Source organism: Solanum pennellii, chromosome 1, assembly GCF_001406875.1.
Source record: "Solanum pennellii chromosome 1, SPENNV200".
Classification (NCBI taxonomy): Eukaryota; Viridiplantae; Streptophyta; class Magnoliopsida; order Solanales; family Solanaceae; genus Solanum; species Solanum pennellii.
This window is the reverse complement of record NC_028637.1, coordinates 1,901,981-1,920,972: the sequence shown is the minus strand read 5'-3', so window position 1 is coordinate 1,920,972 and position 18,992 is coordinate 1,901,981. Positions and strand designations below refer to the sequence as shown.

Here is an 18,992-nt window from a genome sequence, read left to right as displayed (position 1 = left end):
ATATATATATATATATATATATATATATATATATATACTTTGAAAAAGAAGTCATTGAATTTGACTTGCTTGATTCTTGTTACTTATATATAGGTCTGCCACTGAATTTTTCAAAAGAATAACACAATCATAAAAATCATAAACAATATGATATTTGTTTCATTTTAAAGTGTGATCAAAAGGACATTAACATTAGTACATACTAATATCAACAAGGATATTTTGTAGGAAGTCAAAATATTATAAGTACTTGTAGGAATTATCATGATTACAATAATATGTTATCTACTTTAATAGACAAATAAAACAAAAGAGGATGGAGATAGTAAAAAAAAAAAGGCCTCTAAATTTAACTTTTGTGTTACCTTTCTTGTAATATACATGTCTGTGAGGCGGTATTAGGTGGAAATTCATGGGTTCAGACGAATTCACTAACTTTTTCGTACACTTTATATTCGTATTAAAAAATAAATTATGTATAAGAATAAATTAATTCAAAATTATCAAACTCCTAATATTGTTAATATTTGAGAAGAATTGACATGAAAATAAAAGTCATAAATCTCATATAGTATGTACATATGACATATAATTCATTTTTTTAGTTATTTAAAATTTGATTAAAAGGAGATTTTTTACATTAATACATATTAAAATCAACTAGGTTAATGTTGCTTTATAGAGCACACAAGTTGTCATAGTAATAATAATAATTTTATTTACTATTTGAAAAAAAAGTCATTAAATTTTGACTTGCTTAATTCTCCCTTATTTATATAGGTCTGCCACTGAAATTTTCTAGAAAAATAAACACAATTATAAAAATTATAGACCTCATAGTACAAATAATATTTTTTGATCATTTTAGTTATTTACAACTTGATCAAAATGAAATTAAAAATAAGTATATAACAATGTCAACAAAAATGGTTTTACTACTAGTAGAAATTGTTTTAATAACAATTATAATATTTTATCTACTCTAGTAGTCAAATTAAATAAAAGAGGCTGGAGATAGTAGAAATTAGAAATCATTGAATTTGACTTGCTTGATTTGTTCTTATAGTTATATAAAGGTGTATATGTTTTGATTTTTGGACGGCAGGAATATCAATATCCCTAAAATATGTCAGAGATATCTTCATCCCATTTACGATAGTTCTAGGGTATATTTATCTTTTTATTTTATTTTTTAAAAAACGATAGATATTATTATGCTAAAACTTTTGAATTTAAAGGTTTTTACAATTTTTCATGTCACACTAATTAGTAGAGATAATTAAAAAGAAGCTTTAAAATTATTTTTCTCAACTATATGATAGAGATGATTTATACATATTATAGATTCGTCTAGATTATTACTTTGTAAGTTGAAGTGACTTATTAATGGAACCACTCTCTCTACCATTTCTATGTCGTCACCTATCTCGATCATAACAAAATTACCTTTCTCACGACACGACAAATGCGACGTGGGCAAAATCCATGACGCACGATTTGTCGTGTCGAAAGAAGGTTTTCGAGGTGTCTAGTGTGTATTTTTAGGTCATCAATTACATTTTATGCGTTATGTATGTGAATTATGAAAGACATTGATTATTGTTTCGATGTTAAATTATGTTTAAATTATAATTAATGAACAAAAAAATTTGCTCACTATAATAATTTAAGTTTTTCAATAAGAGTATCATATATTTTCTTCATTCTTAATATATATTTTTGGGGCTGAGCCTTGAAAATACTATTTTTTTTTTACATGGAGTCTTTTTTTCAAAAATGAATTCTACGTGGTGTAAATATGTATTAATCGATTCAATAATTTGAAATATAAACACCCATATGTTAAAGTATATAATAAAGTGATTAAAAATATTTTCTACTTCCCTTCTTGAATGAGAATATGGTGTAAATCTGAGTTTTCATTTGATCGTAGATTTTAAAATTGAAACTTGAAAATTTGAGGTTTTTAAAGTTGTATTTGGATATACAATTTTTTTTAAAGATTAGTGAGTAAAATCCCCAAAAATTCAAAAAGCTTAAAAATATTCAAAGATTAGATTTTAAAATAGATATGGACCTTTTATCAAACAGAACTGACACAAATAAATCAAACTTTCAACGGATGATATTAATAAATATTTTCTCTTTTCTTGAAGTTCGATGACATATTTAAACTTTTCCACCTTAATTTCATAGCTTTATATATGTAGGGCAATTTTTTTTTAATAAATCCACGTAAGTTTTCTTATTACCGTTATCCTCTATTAGTTTTACAAATTCCCCAAATCCCTCATTTTTATATATCAGATTAATGTATCAACACATCAAATTAAGGTATCTCGCTCATCAAATTAATATATCTCGTGGATCATATTAGTGTATCATGTATAAAATGCACTTCATATATGTGTATCGTGTATAAAATATGATTTATCTTACTTAATGATTAATGTATCTCGTGAATTAGATTAATGTATCAGCGGTTATATTATTATTTCAGTTTGAATTTTTTATATAATTATAAACTTATAAGGAACAAATGATAATTTTACCTTAAAAGTATGTGATTTTGGTCCTTTGTCCATTGTTTTTCTATTCTAATTATAAAGGGTCCAATTGACCCATTTCCACCCCTCATCCCTAGGAAATTAACAGATACTATAAATTAATAAATTTTGCCTAACTTAATTAAAATTTTTTTATCTCTTGCGGTTATGGATCTTACTCTAATATCATGTGAAAAATAAATCTCCGCACTCAAAATAGTTCCTCATCTTTGGATTAAGGATTAAAGTGATTCTTAATTTTTCACATAGAGCACTAATAGTCTCTTATGTTTGAATATTGGTGCACTTTTGGTCCTATTCTAAAATTTTATCTATTTTTTAACGTTAATTTTGCCAGAATTTTATATAAAAAATGTCCAATCGTCTTTTTATATATTTAGTAGAAATAATAACTCTATCTGAGAGAAGGTCATAAGAAAAACACCTTGTTTTGTTCACTAGAAATATTACTGCAGCTAAACTAAGAACATCTTAACATATTACTTTGCGGAAAAAGAAAAAATCATACTATTACATGTGAAATTATCGTGATGAACCTCTCGACTTTACCTGCAATATGACTTCTACTAAACAAAACAAAGTATTTTTCTTCTTACATACTTTCATATGCAGTTGTTATTTCTACTAAATATATAAAATGACGATTGCACATTCCATACATAGGTTATGAATAAAATCAATGCTAAGACAAAATTTTGGATGAGAATCAAAAGTGCACCAATATTGCAAACATGAGGGACTGTTACTGCTCTATATGAAAATTCAAGAATCACTTTGAGCCTTAACCCAAAGAAGAAGAACTATTTTGATCCTTTATTTAAAATATGAAATATTTTTTTAAAGAAAAAAGTTTCATTGCAAATTAATTTTGACGATGAAATAAAATGTGAATTCATCGACTTAAAAATTAACGAAAATAGAAATGGATTCTTTTATCGCGAAATTTGACAAATAAATATTATCCAGTGCTAGTTTTGCAACATGTTCGATTTTTTAATTAACAGATATAAATATATTAGCAACGAACAAAAATTCATAGCTAAGTCATTGGAATAATTCCTTTTATTTTTCCCCTCGTAGGATTACTCAATTTCATATAGCTAGGTTCCTTTTATTTGACTAAATAATAAAAAGTACATCTTAATCTTATTATCTTAGCATTAAATATAATTAAGTGATTGATAACCATTAGTTCATCTTGACCAATTTATCTCAACCTAGTTAAGTAACCTTTGGTGAATGGTGACCATTCATTTATTAACTCGATTATTTTAATCTGTTTAAATTTAATCGAATATACAAATAAGATTATTTTGGTATTATAGTTTGAATTTTGACCTTATTAAAGAAAAACAACCTTTTATAGTCAAAAATAAACTAAATCATCACAACATGTTGCGTAGAAGTTCACCAACATATCATGCTATTTAGTGATGGAAAAAATCTTGACTTATCTAGAAGATTTTCTTTTAGCATTTGTGACTGAAATTTTCACGATTCGTCAGGGTTAAAATTCTGAAAAACCTTTTATATAGAAATTTTAAGGATACATTTTTGCTTCGTAATTGATCCAATCAACTCCAAATATAATAGCAAGATTCAATTCAAACCTTACAAAATTAATAGATTCACTTGGTGTTCTACGAAAATAGTATTTTTCGACCAAAATTGATCCAAAATAATCATGTATAAGTATGAGAATTCAGTTTTCTACTGTACGTATAAAGAAAATGGTAAAAAAGGAGAGGAGGAAGAGGAAAAATCACGACGAATATACATAATTACATTATTATGAAAGGACACTCCCCGTAAACATCTTGTTTTGGTGCAACAACATTTTTGTAAAGATCGCGGTTTAACAAAAATGGGCTGACCGTGAACTCCTAATTGAAGCCCAATTGAGTAACATGTATTTTCTAATTAAAGCCCAATGGGCCAACATGTACTAACTTCATATTATCGGTTAGTTTTTAGTAGAACAACTTTCACATATAGCAAACATAAAATTAATATTTGTATGCTATAGCAAAGTTTGCATAATTGCGCTCCATAGCAAACATAAATATGTATAATTCGTTATACATATACAAAGAAACCAATTGTATAATTCGCTATACATATAAAAAAAGAAGCAATTGTATACAAATCAATTATATAATTTGAGTACGTATAAAACGAGAAAGAGAGAAAGATAAAAGAAAATTGGGCAGGGTAATATTTGTATTTTATAATTATAAGTGTATAGGACGAAGATATATATATATTTGCAAGTGTATATACAATTTCTCTCTCTTTATACAAATAGAAACACAATTTATACATCTGTCTGTATAAGCGATAGAGGCGAGGGTGGCGAGCGAGATCTGGGAGAGTGGCGAGCAAGATCTGGCAGAGGGAAGAGAGGGAAACGAAAATATATGTATATATATAATTTTTCTCGCTTTATACAAACATAAATGTATTTTATACACTTGTGTTTGTATAAAAGTGAGAGGAAGCGAGCAAGAGAGGGAGAGTGGCGAGCCAGAGTTTGAGGGAGAGAGGTGATTGACAAACAGTTTGCTACAGGGCACAATTAAATCAAAGTTATGATTATAAATTTAATTTGATTTATTAGTTTGTCATTATATACAATTTTCCCTTTTTAGTATACTTGATGGATCAAACACAATCTTATTGAATCTAGTACATATTTAATGTATCATATATATATATATATATATATATATATATATATATATGGAGAATAAAAAGAAGTGTAAAGCTTGTTGAATCTCGAGAAAAATGGAAGGATTTTAATTTTTTTAGAAGTTGTGATACTCCAAAATTGTTACAAGCGTGACTTTCTCCTTAGATTGTTGTTACAACCCTTAATTAGATAAACCTAATGATATGTATCTGACTGATATGTCATATTCATGTATCTGGAACCGACATATACATGTATTCGAGATGAAAAATATGATGGAATTTGTAATAGCGTAAACTTAAGGACACTTCATACTATTTTGAATTTTTTAAAAATCATTCAGAATTCGTAAACTTCAAATTCTGAAATCATCTGATCATTGACGAATTTATCATGATAAAAAAGAGTCATAAATCACCAAATACCTCTTGCACAACAAATCATTAAATAGTTGGTTGTACACTTCATTTAATTAATTTATTATTTTTTCAACAAATTTCATATTTTAATTATTTGATACAAGTCTAATCAAGATTTCTTGACCTTTAGAATTTTATATATTTAAGATCTATTGATTTGGCTAGACTTAAAGTGTGTTTATACACTTCATTTGCATGTTTTTTTATTAGCCACACAAAAAATATTACAAGTAAAGCTATGACATGGAAATTAGGTCAAGTTTATGTGCAAGTATGACCAAAAAATATAATTTTTTTTCTTTTACCTAAGTATGGAATAATTTTTTAGAAGTTGGGTAAACCCTAGAGGATTTTTCTTCATAGAGATTGTCATTATTTTCAAAAAAGTTAATCACTTTTTCAAAGGGTACTTTGTTCAATTCAAGATAATGAGAATTAGTGATTGTAATTGTGTTTAGATACACCTAAAGAGTGATAACACGAAAGGTTATTAAGTTTACGTGAATTCTCTTAATGAGGACTAGGAAAGTTGAAAAGTATTTTCATCTCATGAGCTAATTTTTCCGATTAAGTTAAATTCAAGGTTCATTTATTAATTATGATATTAAAATCGGTCTCTTTCACAATCCACTATTTACCTGATATTGTATGTGCTATAAATGTTTAGTTCTGATTGTGCGAGGACACAAGGACTAAAATTGAAATTATGCAATAATATAAGGATTAAAACCGCTTTTTTAATCGAAAGAGTCCCTCAATTGATTTCTTTTAATTTATGAAAGTCGAGAAACTCCGTCAATTTTTTAAGTGGAAAACTGCGATTGATGAATATAAATTAAAAAATAACAAAGTATTTCATAAAAAAAACATGTGGAGTTTAATGATAAAATTGTTCAATTTAATAGCAAATATTGGGTTCAAATATATATACATGTGTTCAGGATTTAGAATTTAGGGTTTAATGTGTGCGAATCAATGAATAAAACTTCATTGTTATTTTAATAATTTTGACTTAATAGTCAAATCTATCGGTTTTTACTTTTTAGGTTGAAAATTGTCCTTTATTAATTTTGATATTTAATATTTTTAATATATATGATTTAGGAGGAGGACAAATTAATAAGCTAATTAACCTACCATTCTAACAACCACAAATTTATAAGTAAATCTTATTTTTATTTTTCTTTCTTATTTCAAACACTACCACATAAATTTACCAATTGATAAATTACAAGTATATATGATTAATTTATCCATTCGAAAATGTATCCACCACACATCCCCACTTGGGCAAAAAACTAATTAAATATCTAAAATAAGATAAGTGGTACTTCATTTCATTTATTAATTCTATTTAGTACACTACTCTTGAACAATTTGATAAAAAGTCTTATAAAATTAAAATGTCCTTGGTTTTTAGGATTGGTTATGTCTATGATCTAATAGTTTGATTAAAAAAAACATCAATTAATTTCTTATTTAACTTTTATTTATCATAATTAATTTCGCAAGTGGTCATTCAACTTTTAGTTATTATTAAAAAATCATAAAAATGTGTTTTACAATAAAAAATTAATATATATATATATATATATATATATATATATAAATTTAAAAGAAAATATTTTTTTATCTACTTAAAAGAAATAAATTAAAAAGGAAAACTTACATAAATTCTAATAGTTTAGGAGCTAATAACTTAGACATATTTTAGTTATTACTATTATAAATCTTATCAAATTTTGGTGTATCCTGATACGTCAAGATGCATGTATCTCGAAACATATGTAGTTAACATTGGATGTAGTGTGTTCTAGATACACTGTACTCAAGCGGATTCACAGGTACGTGTGATACATAGACAAAGCCTCCCTCCCATCTTGCTCGTCACCCTATATGTATCCGATATTCCAGATACATGCGGATCTCACCAGATACATACGCATGTATCTAGTGTGATTCGCGTATATTTGAGATACGTGACTATATATCTCGCTTGTCTCTCTTCCTTTTTTGATGTATCAAGTTATAAAAATACATGTATATATGATATAAAATTCTTAATTAGTGATAAGATACATAATTGTTTGCAATTATAGGTAAAACTAATATATATGATATGAGTATATAAATAAATATAATAAGATAATATTTCCCAATTAAAAATGTACAACTCCATATGGTATTAGCCATTAGGTTTGTACAAAAAATAAGTTTGTTTTGATTTATCAAGTGGTGAAATATTGATATTAGATAAGGTGGGTTGCTAATGTAGCTATACTTATAGGACAATTTTATAGATGTGGTAAACCACTTGTGTTTTTCAACGTTAAATTTTGCTCTTTTTTTTTTTTAGAAATTTTTATGATATATAGAATATAGTTGATTTTTTTTTTTGGTTATAAAAGATAGTTTTGTAACTTTAGTATAACAATTGAAAATTGAATGATCTTATTAATTAACCATGAAACTTCCCTCTCTAAACGTAGGCATAATACTCTCTTTTTCTTTTGAAATAGTTTTGTGAAAAGCTCAATAACAATACACAAAATCATGGGTGACGATAAGTGGTGGAGTCAGAATTTTCATTAATATTGGTCAAAATATAAAGAAATAAACACATGAGAAATAGAAAGGAGTTGAACATCTGCTATATATATCTAAGAAATAACTTTAGCCATATATAAAAAATGTAATTTTCTATTGAAGGACATTCGAATGGCAAAACAAATGAATGAGATTAGATATCGACATATTAAAAATAGGATAGACACACGAAGTAGTCAAAGTAGACACACGAAGTAGCTGAAGGGGGCTCGATATCTACTATATATACATAAAAATTTATTTCGACCATGTATAGTATAATTTTTCGCCAAAGGTGGTTCAGATGAATCCCCCTAATACAAGGTGGCTCCGACCCTGTTAATGGTGGTTTATAGGTAATAGCTAGCTAGTGACGATGATAGTAAACAGTAATGATTGACGGTGACAACTAATATTTGTGATGGATAATAATAATATCTAATGACGAGGGTAATGATTGTTGGCAATGATGGGTGGTTGTTTTGATTATGGTGTTTGATGGTGATAATCGTAAAAGGCAGCTAGTTGTGATGACTTATTATTATAGTAATTGACAAAAATGATGGTAATGATAGTAAATACTGGTGGGCGGCCAGGCGGTAGCCAATAGTTGATAATAGTGGAAGATGACAATATCTGATATTATAATCTCCGTATATCTCAATATATAACATATATTTTTATTTTTATCGATCAAATTTATGTAAATATTGAGACACACTATATTTTCTTGGGTAGAGCTAAGGATATGATTAATGAGTTTAGGCGAATTTAATAATTTTGGTTTAAATTTTATAGTTTTAAAATTTATTAAACATACATAAATTATCAAAATTAAAATACAATAACTTAGAAACTGAAAATTTAAACCCATAAACTTTAAATTTTAATTCCGATCATTCATGTTTGACATAAAAAAAATGTCCAAATCCAAAATGCGTAAAATATATTTGGACCGAAGTCTAGTGTATTTTAGCAAACAAGAAATAATAAATTAGTAGATCTTTTTCTATTTAATTTCTTCTTAGGGATTGCTAGCACTTCCAAGTTGAAAAATAAAATAAAATCAAGTGGTACAAATATAATTCTAGTCAAATTAATTTGGACAACGTACAGAAATCTTATTAGTTTATGCGTTAATTATTTAGATACATTTTATTTTATAGTATTATGACTCTTAATTATCAGATTTGGTGTGTCGAGATACACGTATCTTGAGATACATGGAGTCAAAGTCTGTATTTGTTCTAGATAGACGATTATATACAAATCTAGCTCGCTTCCCTCCCATCTTACTCGCCGTTCTTCTATGTATTTGGTATCCCGGATATACGTGAATCATACAAAATACATACTAGATACCTCTATTTGTATGTATCTGGTGTAATTCGCACGTATCTGAGATACATGACTATCTCACTCGTTTTTTTCCATCTTGCTCGCTTCTCTTCCTATTTAGTGTCATACTTCCTCGATATATGACATTAAACTCTTAATCTATGATATGATACGTAACCATTTAAATAATATTATAGTTTTCCCGATTAGATTGTTTTTCATTTTCATTTTTACTTTTGATAAGAAGAAAGATTAAATTAATACCAAAGATTACATATGAAAAATTTATTAAAATTGTCTTTTTTAATTAATAATTTCTTAAAAAACATATTAAGTAAAATAATGGACGAGAGGTGAAAATCTCCATTCGATTTTGTATAACGTTTTTCACTACTAGAGATAATAGGTTTTTTTCTACACCGAAATAGTGAAAACTTTATGTTATAATATATGATTTTTTCTCTTCATTTTTTTATCGAATCAATTTATTGAAAAAAAACACAATAGAAAATATATTTTTACTAAAATAGTGGAAAACTTCTTAATTTTTCAATATGAAAAATATTATTTATTTTTTTTCTAACCGATTCAATCAAATACCCATGAGAATAACCATAATTGTGATTTTTAGGGGTGATTATTAACTAAAACAATATTTGGTTAAAATTATTATTTTTTTATTTTTTAAAAAAATAGGAAAATTGCTTGAAAAATCCAAGCATGTGCATTTTCAGTTGAAAAATATTGCATGTTTATTTTATTTTATTTTTTACATTTTTCAAGAAGCATTTTAAGAGTGACATTTCTACCAATAGAATATTTTGAAACATTTATTAGGCAGTTAAAATGTAAACTATGATTTTTCTTTCTAATTATATATAGATTGCCACTTGAGATAATAGATGGTCCTAAATATTATTAATATATGGTCCCTTTTTTTTTTCTACAAGCTACATAAGAAAAAATGGTTTAATTATAATTAGGGGTGAAAATACACGCCTAATACACGCAACTTTTTGATGATTTACAAGTAAATGTTTAATATTTAATTAGGGAACAATTGTAAATGTGGGAAAGTATATATATAAACGGATCTCTTTAACTTGTTGGATTTTTTCCCTCAGGTATCATAAATATGTCATTTTTCAATTGAATCATTGAACCACCCATAATTTGTTTCTTTAAAACACTGTAGGTTGATTTTGATCAGCTTTTCTATTGTAAATGTCTTTAACTGTGTTCGAATTGTAATAATTTTGATTGAAGGAATGAAGACAAACCGTGTTAGTCTCATTTGTTTTCTAATGTGTTCAAATGACTTAAGTAAAACACAATTATTCTCAAACATTTTCACTATCAATTGGACTAATGATTTGTGGAACAACATATGTATCCTCTATCAATACTCCTCACAAATCTGGTTCCACATCAGACAACGGTGTTTGTTTAAACGGAACAAATTATGGGGGTTCAATGATTCAATAGGAAAATGACGTAGTTGAGATAACTGGGGGAAAAAACCCAACAAGTTTAGAGATCTGCTTATGTATTTGGCCTAAATGATAACTATTGGTACATCATGCAAAGTGGACTATATCCTTCATGTAAAAATACACACACTACATCATTATGTATGTGGTGTCATGATAGGTGTATCCACATCTCATGTATAACTTCTCAATGTTTTCAACTATCAATGCATGACTCTGTTCGTACACTCAATAATTTTTCGTGCCTAGAATAAGTTCTACGTATGCCATGATCACCACGATACATTGGTCAATTTCGAGTCATTTTGTATCATCCATATGACTGAACATTCATCGCTATTTTAAAGAAGCTCGTAGCTAACTTTTTGTGCTCATGCATCTCCAAGCTACCTTTGGCATGCCAAAGATAATAACTTTTCGTCATTTTTTGTATTCATAGTGTTAAATTATTGACTCTGATACTAGTTCTTAGAGGTTAACCAACCCTAAAATACTCTTTAACATACTATCGATCATACTATTCTCTTTAGGTCACGCGACCCACGCCCACACGATTTTTTCCAAAAAGCCTCGCACAATGACACACATTTTATATTTGAACTTAATACCCATCTAATAATCAATATAAGACTCAGTTCGCACATAATGCTGGTTATCCTTCTCATTATGAAAGATCAATATAGGAAAAGCTAGATGCTCAATTTGTGGATGAAAAATTTCCAAAAAAGTTAAATAAGTCAAATCCCATTGTTTCACCTAAACTATAAATTGAACATGTTAATGTATTCAAGGTGTGTGCACATTTTCACCCTAACACCTTTTTATTTCTTTCTCAATTTATACCAAACTCAATCATTTCCAATGGATATTGATTCCAAAATCCAAGAAAAAAATAGTGTTTTAAACATGTTGTGGAATCAACTCAAGTGGTTTCCAATGAAGTTGATAAACAAAATTAACAACATTGCTAATAACACAATAAATATTGGAAAAAATGATCCAAGAAAAATTTGGCATGCATCCAAAGTGGGATTATCACTAACTTTGGTTATATTGTTTTATTATTCATGGCCACTTTATCATAGTTTTGAACAATCAGCCATCATGGCTGTCCTCACAGTAATGGTTGCTTTTGAGTACACTGCTGGTAAATTTTCACTAAAAAAATAGAATACTCCCTCCATTTTACAGAGAATGGTCTAGTTTTACTTGGCACGGAGTTTAAAAAAATAAAGAAAATTTTTGGTCATGTGTCCCTAAATTAAAGTTATGTCAAATGTACAAAATTGCCCTTTAATCTTGTGGCCTTAAACACGCCACGTGGAAAGTTGTTACCAAAAAGATATAAAGAGGTCTTTCTTTTTGAAACAAATTATTCTTTTTGAAACAGAGGGAGTAATTATAATTAGCTACAGACTTCGATGTTGACTAACATAAAATTTTGATTATCTGATGTTAAATAGTTTAGCGATGAATTTTATTGTTTAACTACTTGTCTTTAACATATTTTGTTGATTATCTAATGCTAAATAGGTTTAGTATAGATAATTTTTTAATATATATATATATATATATATATATATATTTTACATTTGATTTTCATGTTAAAGGGTTTTTATTATTTTCAGGTGCAACTATATCAAAGTGCTTAAACATAGCATTTGCAACAGCATTAGGTGTGTCATTAGGGATTGGAGCTAAATATTTAGCTGAGATTTGTGGAAAAGAAGGGGAGCCTATAATTCTTGGGTTTTTGGTCTTCATTCTAGGTATGATATGCATGCACAATACAATCTTCTTCTCTATTATAAAAAAATGGAAATCGTCACACCAACATGGGTTGTAGTGTATTAGTGGAAGTGTTTTATTGTTAATCGGAGGTCTCGAGTTCGAAACCTAGGTATGGAGAAAATTCTGTTAGGAGTGTCACCCCCTAATAGGCCCTTCAGAGCAAAATCCAAAATTTTGTCGGAGCTCCATGTGGGCTCCGGACACCGGAAGGGAATCCCAAAAAAAAATGGAATATGGATTATTAGCTTCATTTCCAAACTATATTGACAGTCTTAAAAACATACATTTACTTAATTAACTGGACTTAAATACATCCTTGATCTTTCACAATGAGTGAAATACACCCCTAGATTCTTTTAAGGTTAGGTGTATTTTCAATACTTCTTTCGGCTTTTTATTGTTAATGGTATAAATAAGTCAAACTTTTAACTGATGACATAAATGAGTCTTTTCTGAAAGTTCGATGGCATATTTGAGTCTTTTCTCTTTTAAAAATAGTATTAAAATACATTTATGAGGAGAGAAAAAAGTGAGTCTACTTTTGAAGGACAATTTGATAAACATTTCAATGTCTTCATTTATTTCTCAAAATACGTGCCCGGTCAAATAATGCCACATAAAATGAGACCAAAGGAATATAAGTTTATAATGTAAGTCGATCGTACCGCAAAATACAGAAATCAAACTTTGAAATACTGATCCATACCAAATTAATTAGGTATAATACGTTTAAAAAACCAAAATTACCTAACCAAAGTTTTTAGTACCATACTATACCATCCATACCATGTCCATCCCTAGTTGAACTAGAGTATCAAAATCAAATCATATACTGTTTAAATTCTGATTCCGCCTCTGATTATACAGGTGCTTTAGGTACATTTACAAGATTTTATCCACATATGCAAAGGAGGTATGACTATGGATGCATGTTCTCTGTGGCAACATTTAGTTTGGTCACAGTGTCTGGTGATAGGTATTTGGAGATGGTTAAACATAGGATATCAACTATTATGGTTAGTGTTGCAACAGTCATGGTTATCTCATTGGTCATTAGACCAGTATGGGCTGGAAAAGATCTTCATAATCTTATTATTGCAAATCTTGAAAAGCTAGCAAGCTTCTTAGATGGTATGTGAACGTTAAAAACACAGTTAAACTATTTAATTTTTTTTTAGTTTTATATTTGAACTGCTGAGAGTGTGAGTCATTTCATACCTAAAACTATCACTTATTAGTTTGATAACTAATATATGGTGTTATGTAGGTGCTTATACACTCCCTCCGGAAAAAAAAATCATGCTGTTTTATTTTATGTGAGGTAGTTTGACTCAACATAGAGTTTAAGAAAGAAAGGAAGACTTTTAGAACTCGTGGGCCAAAATAAATGATAGAAATTTGTGTGGTTGTAAATCTTTTTATTAAGGGTTTAAAATATATATTTTATAGTTAAATTGTTATTTAATATAAAAATATTAAAAAGAAAAATAAGTCACGTAAATTAAGACAGAAAGAGTGTAAAAAAATTCATAACCCACTCCCCCAAAAGAATTATAAATTTTCTTAATTTCTTTTATAAAAGCTTTTTAAAAACTTACTACCCCTCTCCATTGGGAGATTAAAATTATAAAGAAGTTATGGAGTTTTTTCTAATGCTATTGGAAAATATTGTTATAAAGAAAAAATAATAGTGTAACATGAAATATTATTTTTAAAGAAAACTCGATTGTTATACTATAATATTGTTATAAATGCTCATTGTTATAAAAAAAAAGTCTAATCAACCTATTTATACAGTATAATTTTTCAACGAGGAGATATTTCAGCTTATGTTGCAAAATTTGAAAAAAAAAAAGTGAACTCTTTTGTAGGTTTTGAAAGTGAATATTTTCAAGCAATTGGTGAGTAGATATATATATATATATGTAAGGTGACTTTTTGATTGTTTTTTATATTGTTATCTAATATATGAAATTTACTCTCGATTGTTGAAAAATATCGTTTGAGCTTGAATAATCTTATTCTCTCATCTGAGAATTTATGAGAGATATACATTTTAATTTCATCATTTCATATTTATATCGCGAATTATATGCAATTACTTTTATGATGTGACACTGTATATTTATTTATTTTATATTATCAGTATATATAACTTATATTAAAAAAATTATTTCAGGCAAATTTTGCATGGTGGGAGCCAGCAAATGGACCATTTAGGTTTAATAATCCAGGGAAAGAGTACTTAAAGATTGGTAACCTTGGTAGAGATTGTGCTTGCCATCTTCATGCTCTTAGTGGTCACTTAAAATCTAAATCTAAGGTATATATTTATTTATTTATTTAAAAATTTTAGGACATATTTTAGATCATAATTATTATTTTTGTAAAAATAATCAGAAAAACTTAAATACTTTATCGATTGATTAAATTGTATCATAAAAAGTAAAATAAAGCAAATACACAATTTCTAATTTTGACACGTGTTTGATTTTCAGGCACCAAGTGAGTTTCATAAAAGAACAAAAGAAGCTTGCAAAAGAATTATAAAGAAATCTAGTAATGCATTAAAGTATCTTGCTTTGTCCATCAAAACTAGGACGCAACCCCCTTGCTCTAAGTTCATCGATGGCGAATTTTGCATTATACGGGCCATCGATGAACTTAGAGCGGCGCTCTTAATTGCCACAAAAACCATCTCAGAACAAGACACAATTGATGTCGTCACGGCTATGTCGGTGGCGTCGATACTCATCGACGTTGCTAGATGCGTCGATGAAATCTCTAAGGCGGTAGGAGAGCTTTCGATCAAAGAACATTTCCAAAAGGAGAAAAAAAAGAAGGATAATTCTAGGTTAATCGAGGCATTAGAAAAAAAAGGAGAACATGTTGTTTGCGAGATACATGCAATAGAAGAGGAGATAAAAGCACAAGGAAAATAGAAGTAAAGTCGATAACAGAAGCAAAGACGGATTCAAAATATGAAATTTTTGTACTTTTATATGGCATTCGGTATTTCGGTTCGATTTTGGTTTGTTTTTTTCGGTTTTTTCGGTTTTCGATTCTTGTAAAATGTATACTGAATACCGAACCGAAATATCATCTAGCTTTTGACGAACAATATCATGTTTAACATTAATAATTATTAATTAATATAATATAAATTCTAGTATAATATTTCGGTTTAAACCGAAATATCAAAATATTACATACTGAAAACCGACTCGAAATACCAAAAAATACAAAAAAGTAAACCGAATACCGAACCGAAAATCGAAATACCGAAACTGAAAAAATTCGGTTCGATTCGGTATTTCGGTTTTCCGGTGTTTATGTCCACCCCTACTAATTTTTTACAATGATGACTCCCAATCAAAGATTATACAAAATAAGAAAAAAAATTAATACATAGAGAAGAATAGATTAAAAAATATTAAATTTATGCGAACTTAAATATGTAGCTAAAAAAATTAAGAGTATAAGGATAAACTAGATAACAAAGGATAAAAGATTAACTACAAAGTGAAAAGTTTTTTATTTTTTTAAAGAAAATAAATAGATTTCTTTTCATTATTTCAGTGTGATAGATTTTCAATATATATATATAACGATCGATCCATTATGAGTGTCGCGAAAAAAAAAAAATGTCACGATCCACAACGAGATCTTGATGGATCATATTGAGTGGCCCAACTCAAGATATATTGGGCTTCATAGGCACAAGCCCACAAAGTTTGATACATATAGACTTAAGATTTGTTCAATCTTCATTGGGTGTCTTTATTTGTATTTATTTTACGATAAGATATTCGTCGTAAGATATAATTTCTCTTTATTAAATATTTGTTCTACTGATAGTGTGTGTAGTCTTTAGGAATAGTTATTTTTAACGATAAAAGAATGAAAAAATAATTAAATTTTGTGTTGAATTTTTACGTGACAAATAATTTGAGATAATTATTTTTAAATCATGATAGATAATTTAAGACAGTATGAGTTATTAAGTGGACAAACTTTCTTTTGGATTTGGTACAATAAATAACAAAAATGGTAATGAAAACAAACAAATTTGAGTGTACATTAATGTAATAATTTCTTGTTGAAGCCCAACACCCCAACACAGTCATGTGAACATTTACAATTATATTTATCAATTTTCATAGTTTTTTGTTTTTATTTTTAACCCGGTGTTTGGATACTTGTTTTGGCGCTCGATTATTTTGGATTCGTGATGTGAACTCCCACTTTAAGGGGTAAAGTGTCTCTTACCAAAGGCGATTTCATTCTCAATCTCCGAACCTGAAATGAAAAGGTAAGAACCAGTTACCACTTGAAAAAAATAGTTTTTAATTTTAATTAAATGCTATAAAAGTGCTTTAAAATTTTTTAAATGAGCCGATCCAAACAGGCTCAAAGTGGACGACGATTCACTACCAAATGATCTGATTACGTAAATATTATGTATATGTGGTTATTATAAAATTAAACTAAAAATACATAATAATTTTAAAAACAAAAGAAAATCTTCAAATAGTAAAAAAAATATCAATTGATTTGAAAATGTACTAAAAACATGAAAGATTGAGTACCAAAAAAACCACAAAACCATATCAACAAATTAACTATGGGCCCTTAAACTGTCTCCATCATTGTTTCTAAAACAAACCATTTTGACCCAATGGGCCAAATTTCTCTCTAAAATTGGGCCCATATAATAAAACGTTATACAAATATCTCGTAGTGTTCAGAGTTAATTACATTTTATCCCTAATTTTTCTCAAATTACAAAAATTCCTTAAATTTGTGGAGTCCAGATACATCGCAAAACGTCTGGATACACTGCGTCTAGGTTTTTGATACGTCTCCCAACGTTCTGATACCCTGCGTCTTGGTTTCAGATACATCACTCAATGTCCTGATACATTACGTAAAGTTATGTATCTGAAAATTTAAAAAAAAAATAGAAATTTTAGTAAATTTTTGAAATGAAAGAAAATCTTCAAAAATATGATAAAATAAGGAATATGTTACTGTCCCAAGTACCCACACTTATGTCCATCACTTATATCCATTTTTATTTCTTCTTTATGTTTGTATTCAAATTTTGGCCTTCATTATTCACCTTCCTTGAGAACTAATGGAAGATGGGTCCTTTGGCTTTTTTCTTCATTTTTCACTTGGTATTTGACATCTATTTTAGAGTTAATAAATTCGAATTCGCGCCAGAAATTTTTATTTTGAAGATACATCTAGAGATCAAATTTGAATCAAATGGTGGAGTCATCATTATTCAAGGGGTTTCAATTAACTCTATTCGCTAAAATGTTACATCGTCTGGATAGTTAATATTACACGCATGTGTGTTAAATTTCCTTGATTCTTTATCGGTTTGACTCTTTTAGTGAAAATTCTGATAGAAAATTGTCTTTCTATTTCACAAATATAAAGCCAGAAGGGTTAGATATGCGTACATCCTACCCTCCCCAAACCCGACTTATAAAATTACATTGAATATATTATTATCGTTCTACTGAAAATTTTGATGACTCCACGACTCAAAACTTTTAATTAAAAATAAAGTTATTTATTACTCTATCGCAACCACTATGATGTGGCTCCTTTGGCTTGTCCCACTATACTATTATAAATAATTGATTACTTTCTTCAATTGTTATAATAATATTTGATAAAATATGATTTTGTACTATTTATAGAAAGCTACTAGCTACTTGGTTATTAAATTAGTACTAGAATTCTCCTCTTTTTCTTTCTTTTTTTCTTTTTGGTTTTAGTGATTGATAGATTCATGCAAATGTGTAATCTTTTGATAGTGAAGGATGTGTATATTTCCTATATATACTTGAAGAATTGATTTATTCTAGGATCTAATTGTCCATACTTTGTGAGGCAGCAAAACAAAAAAACCTCCAAAATTCAAGCATTATTTCCATAGGAAAAAAAAAAAGTTACTAATAGACAACTATGATTAATTTACTAATTAATTAACTTAGCATGATCAAGAACCATAAAGCACTATAAATCCACTTATGCACAATATAAATAAATTAAAGTACTTAGGTCATCCTACTCTTCATTTATTAATAGTTTTAGA

The 18,992-nt window shown here is 27.9% G+C and overlaps 1 protein-coding gene across 1 annotated transcript; it reads left to right on the top strand.

Moving 5' to 3' along the window:
• Positions 1-11,903: 11,903 nt before the first annotated feature.
• On the top strand, positions 11,904-15,989 carry LOC107016485 (aluminum-activated malate transporter 8-like). Its single transcript, XM_027914028.1, has 5 exons — positions 11,904-12,236; positions 12,718-12,858; positions 13,748-14,011; positions 15,085-15,203; positions 15,379-15,989. Exons 1-5 carry the CDS (start codon positions 11,951-11,953, stop codon positions 15,820-15,822), a joined length of 1,254 nt encoding a protein of 417 aa, XP_027769829.1. The 5' UTR covers positions 11,904-11,950; the 3' UTR covers positions 15,823-15,989.
• Positions 15,990-18,992: the final 3,003 nt, after the last annotated feature.

What these genes read in the sequence shown, in the direction of transcription:
- LOC107016485 (XM_027914028.1), top strand. Translation starts at nt 11,951, where the DNA reads ATGGATATTGATTCCAAAATCCAAGAAAAAAATAGTGTTTTAAACATG. An exon ending in GTTTTTGGTCTTCATTCTAG is followed by an intron (nt 12,859 to 13,747) that starts GTATGATATGCA and finishes CTGATTATACAG; the next exon opens with GTGCTTTAGGTACATTTACA. An exon ending in GCTAGCAAGCTTCTTAGATG is followed by an intron (nt 14,012 to 15,084) that starts GTATGTGAACGT and finishes GGTGGGAGCCAG; the next exon opens with CAAATGGACCATTTAGGTTT.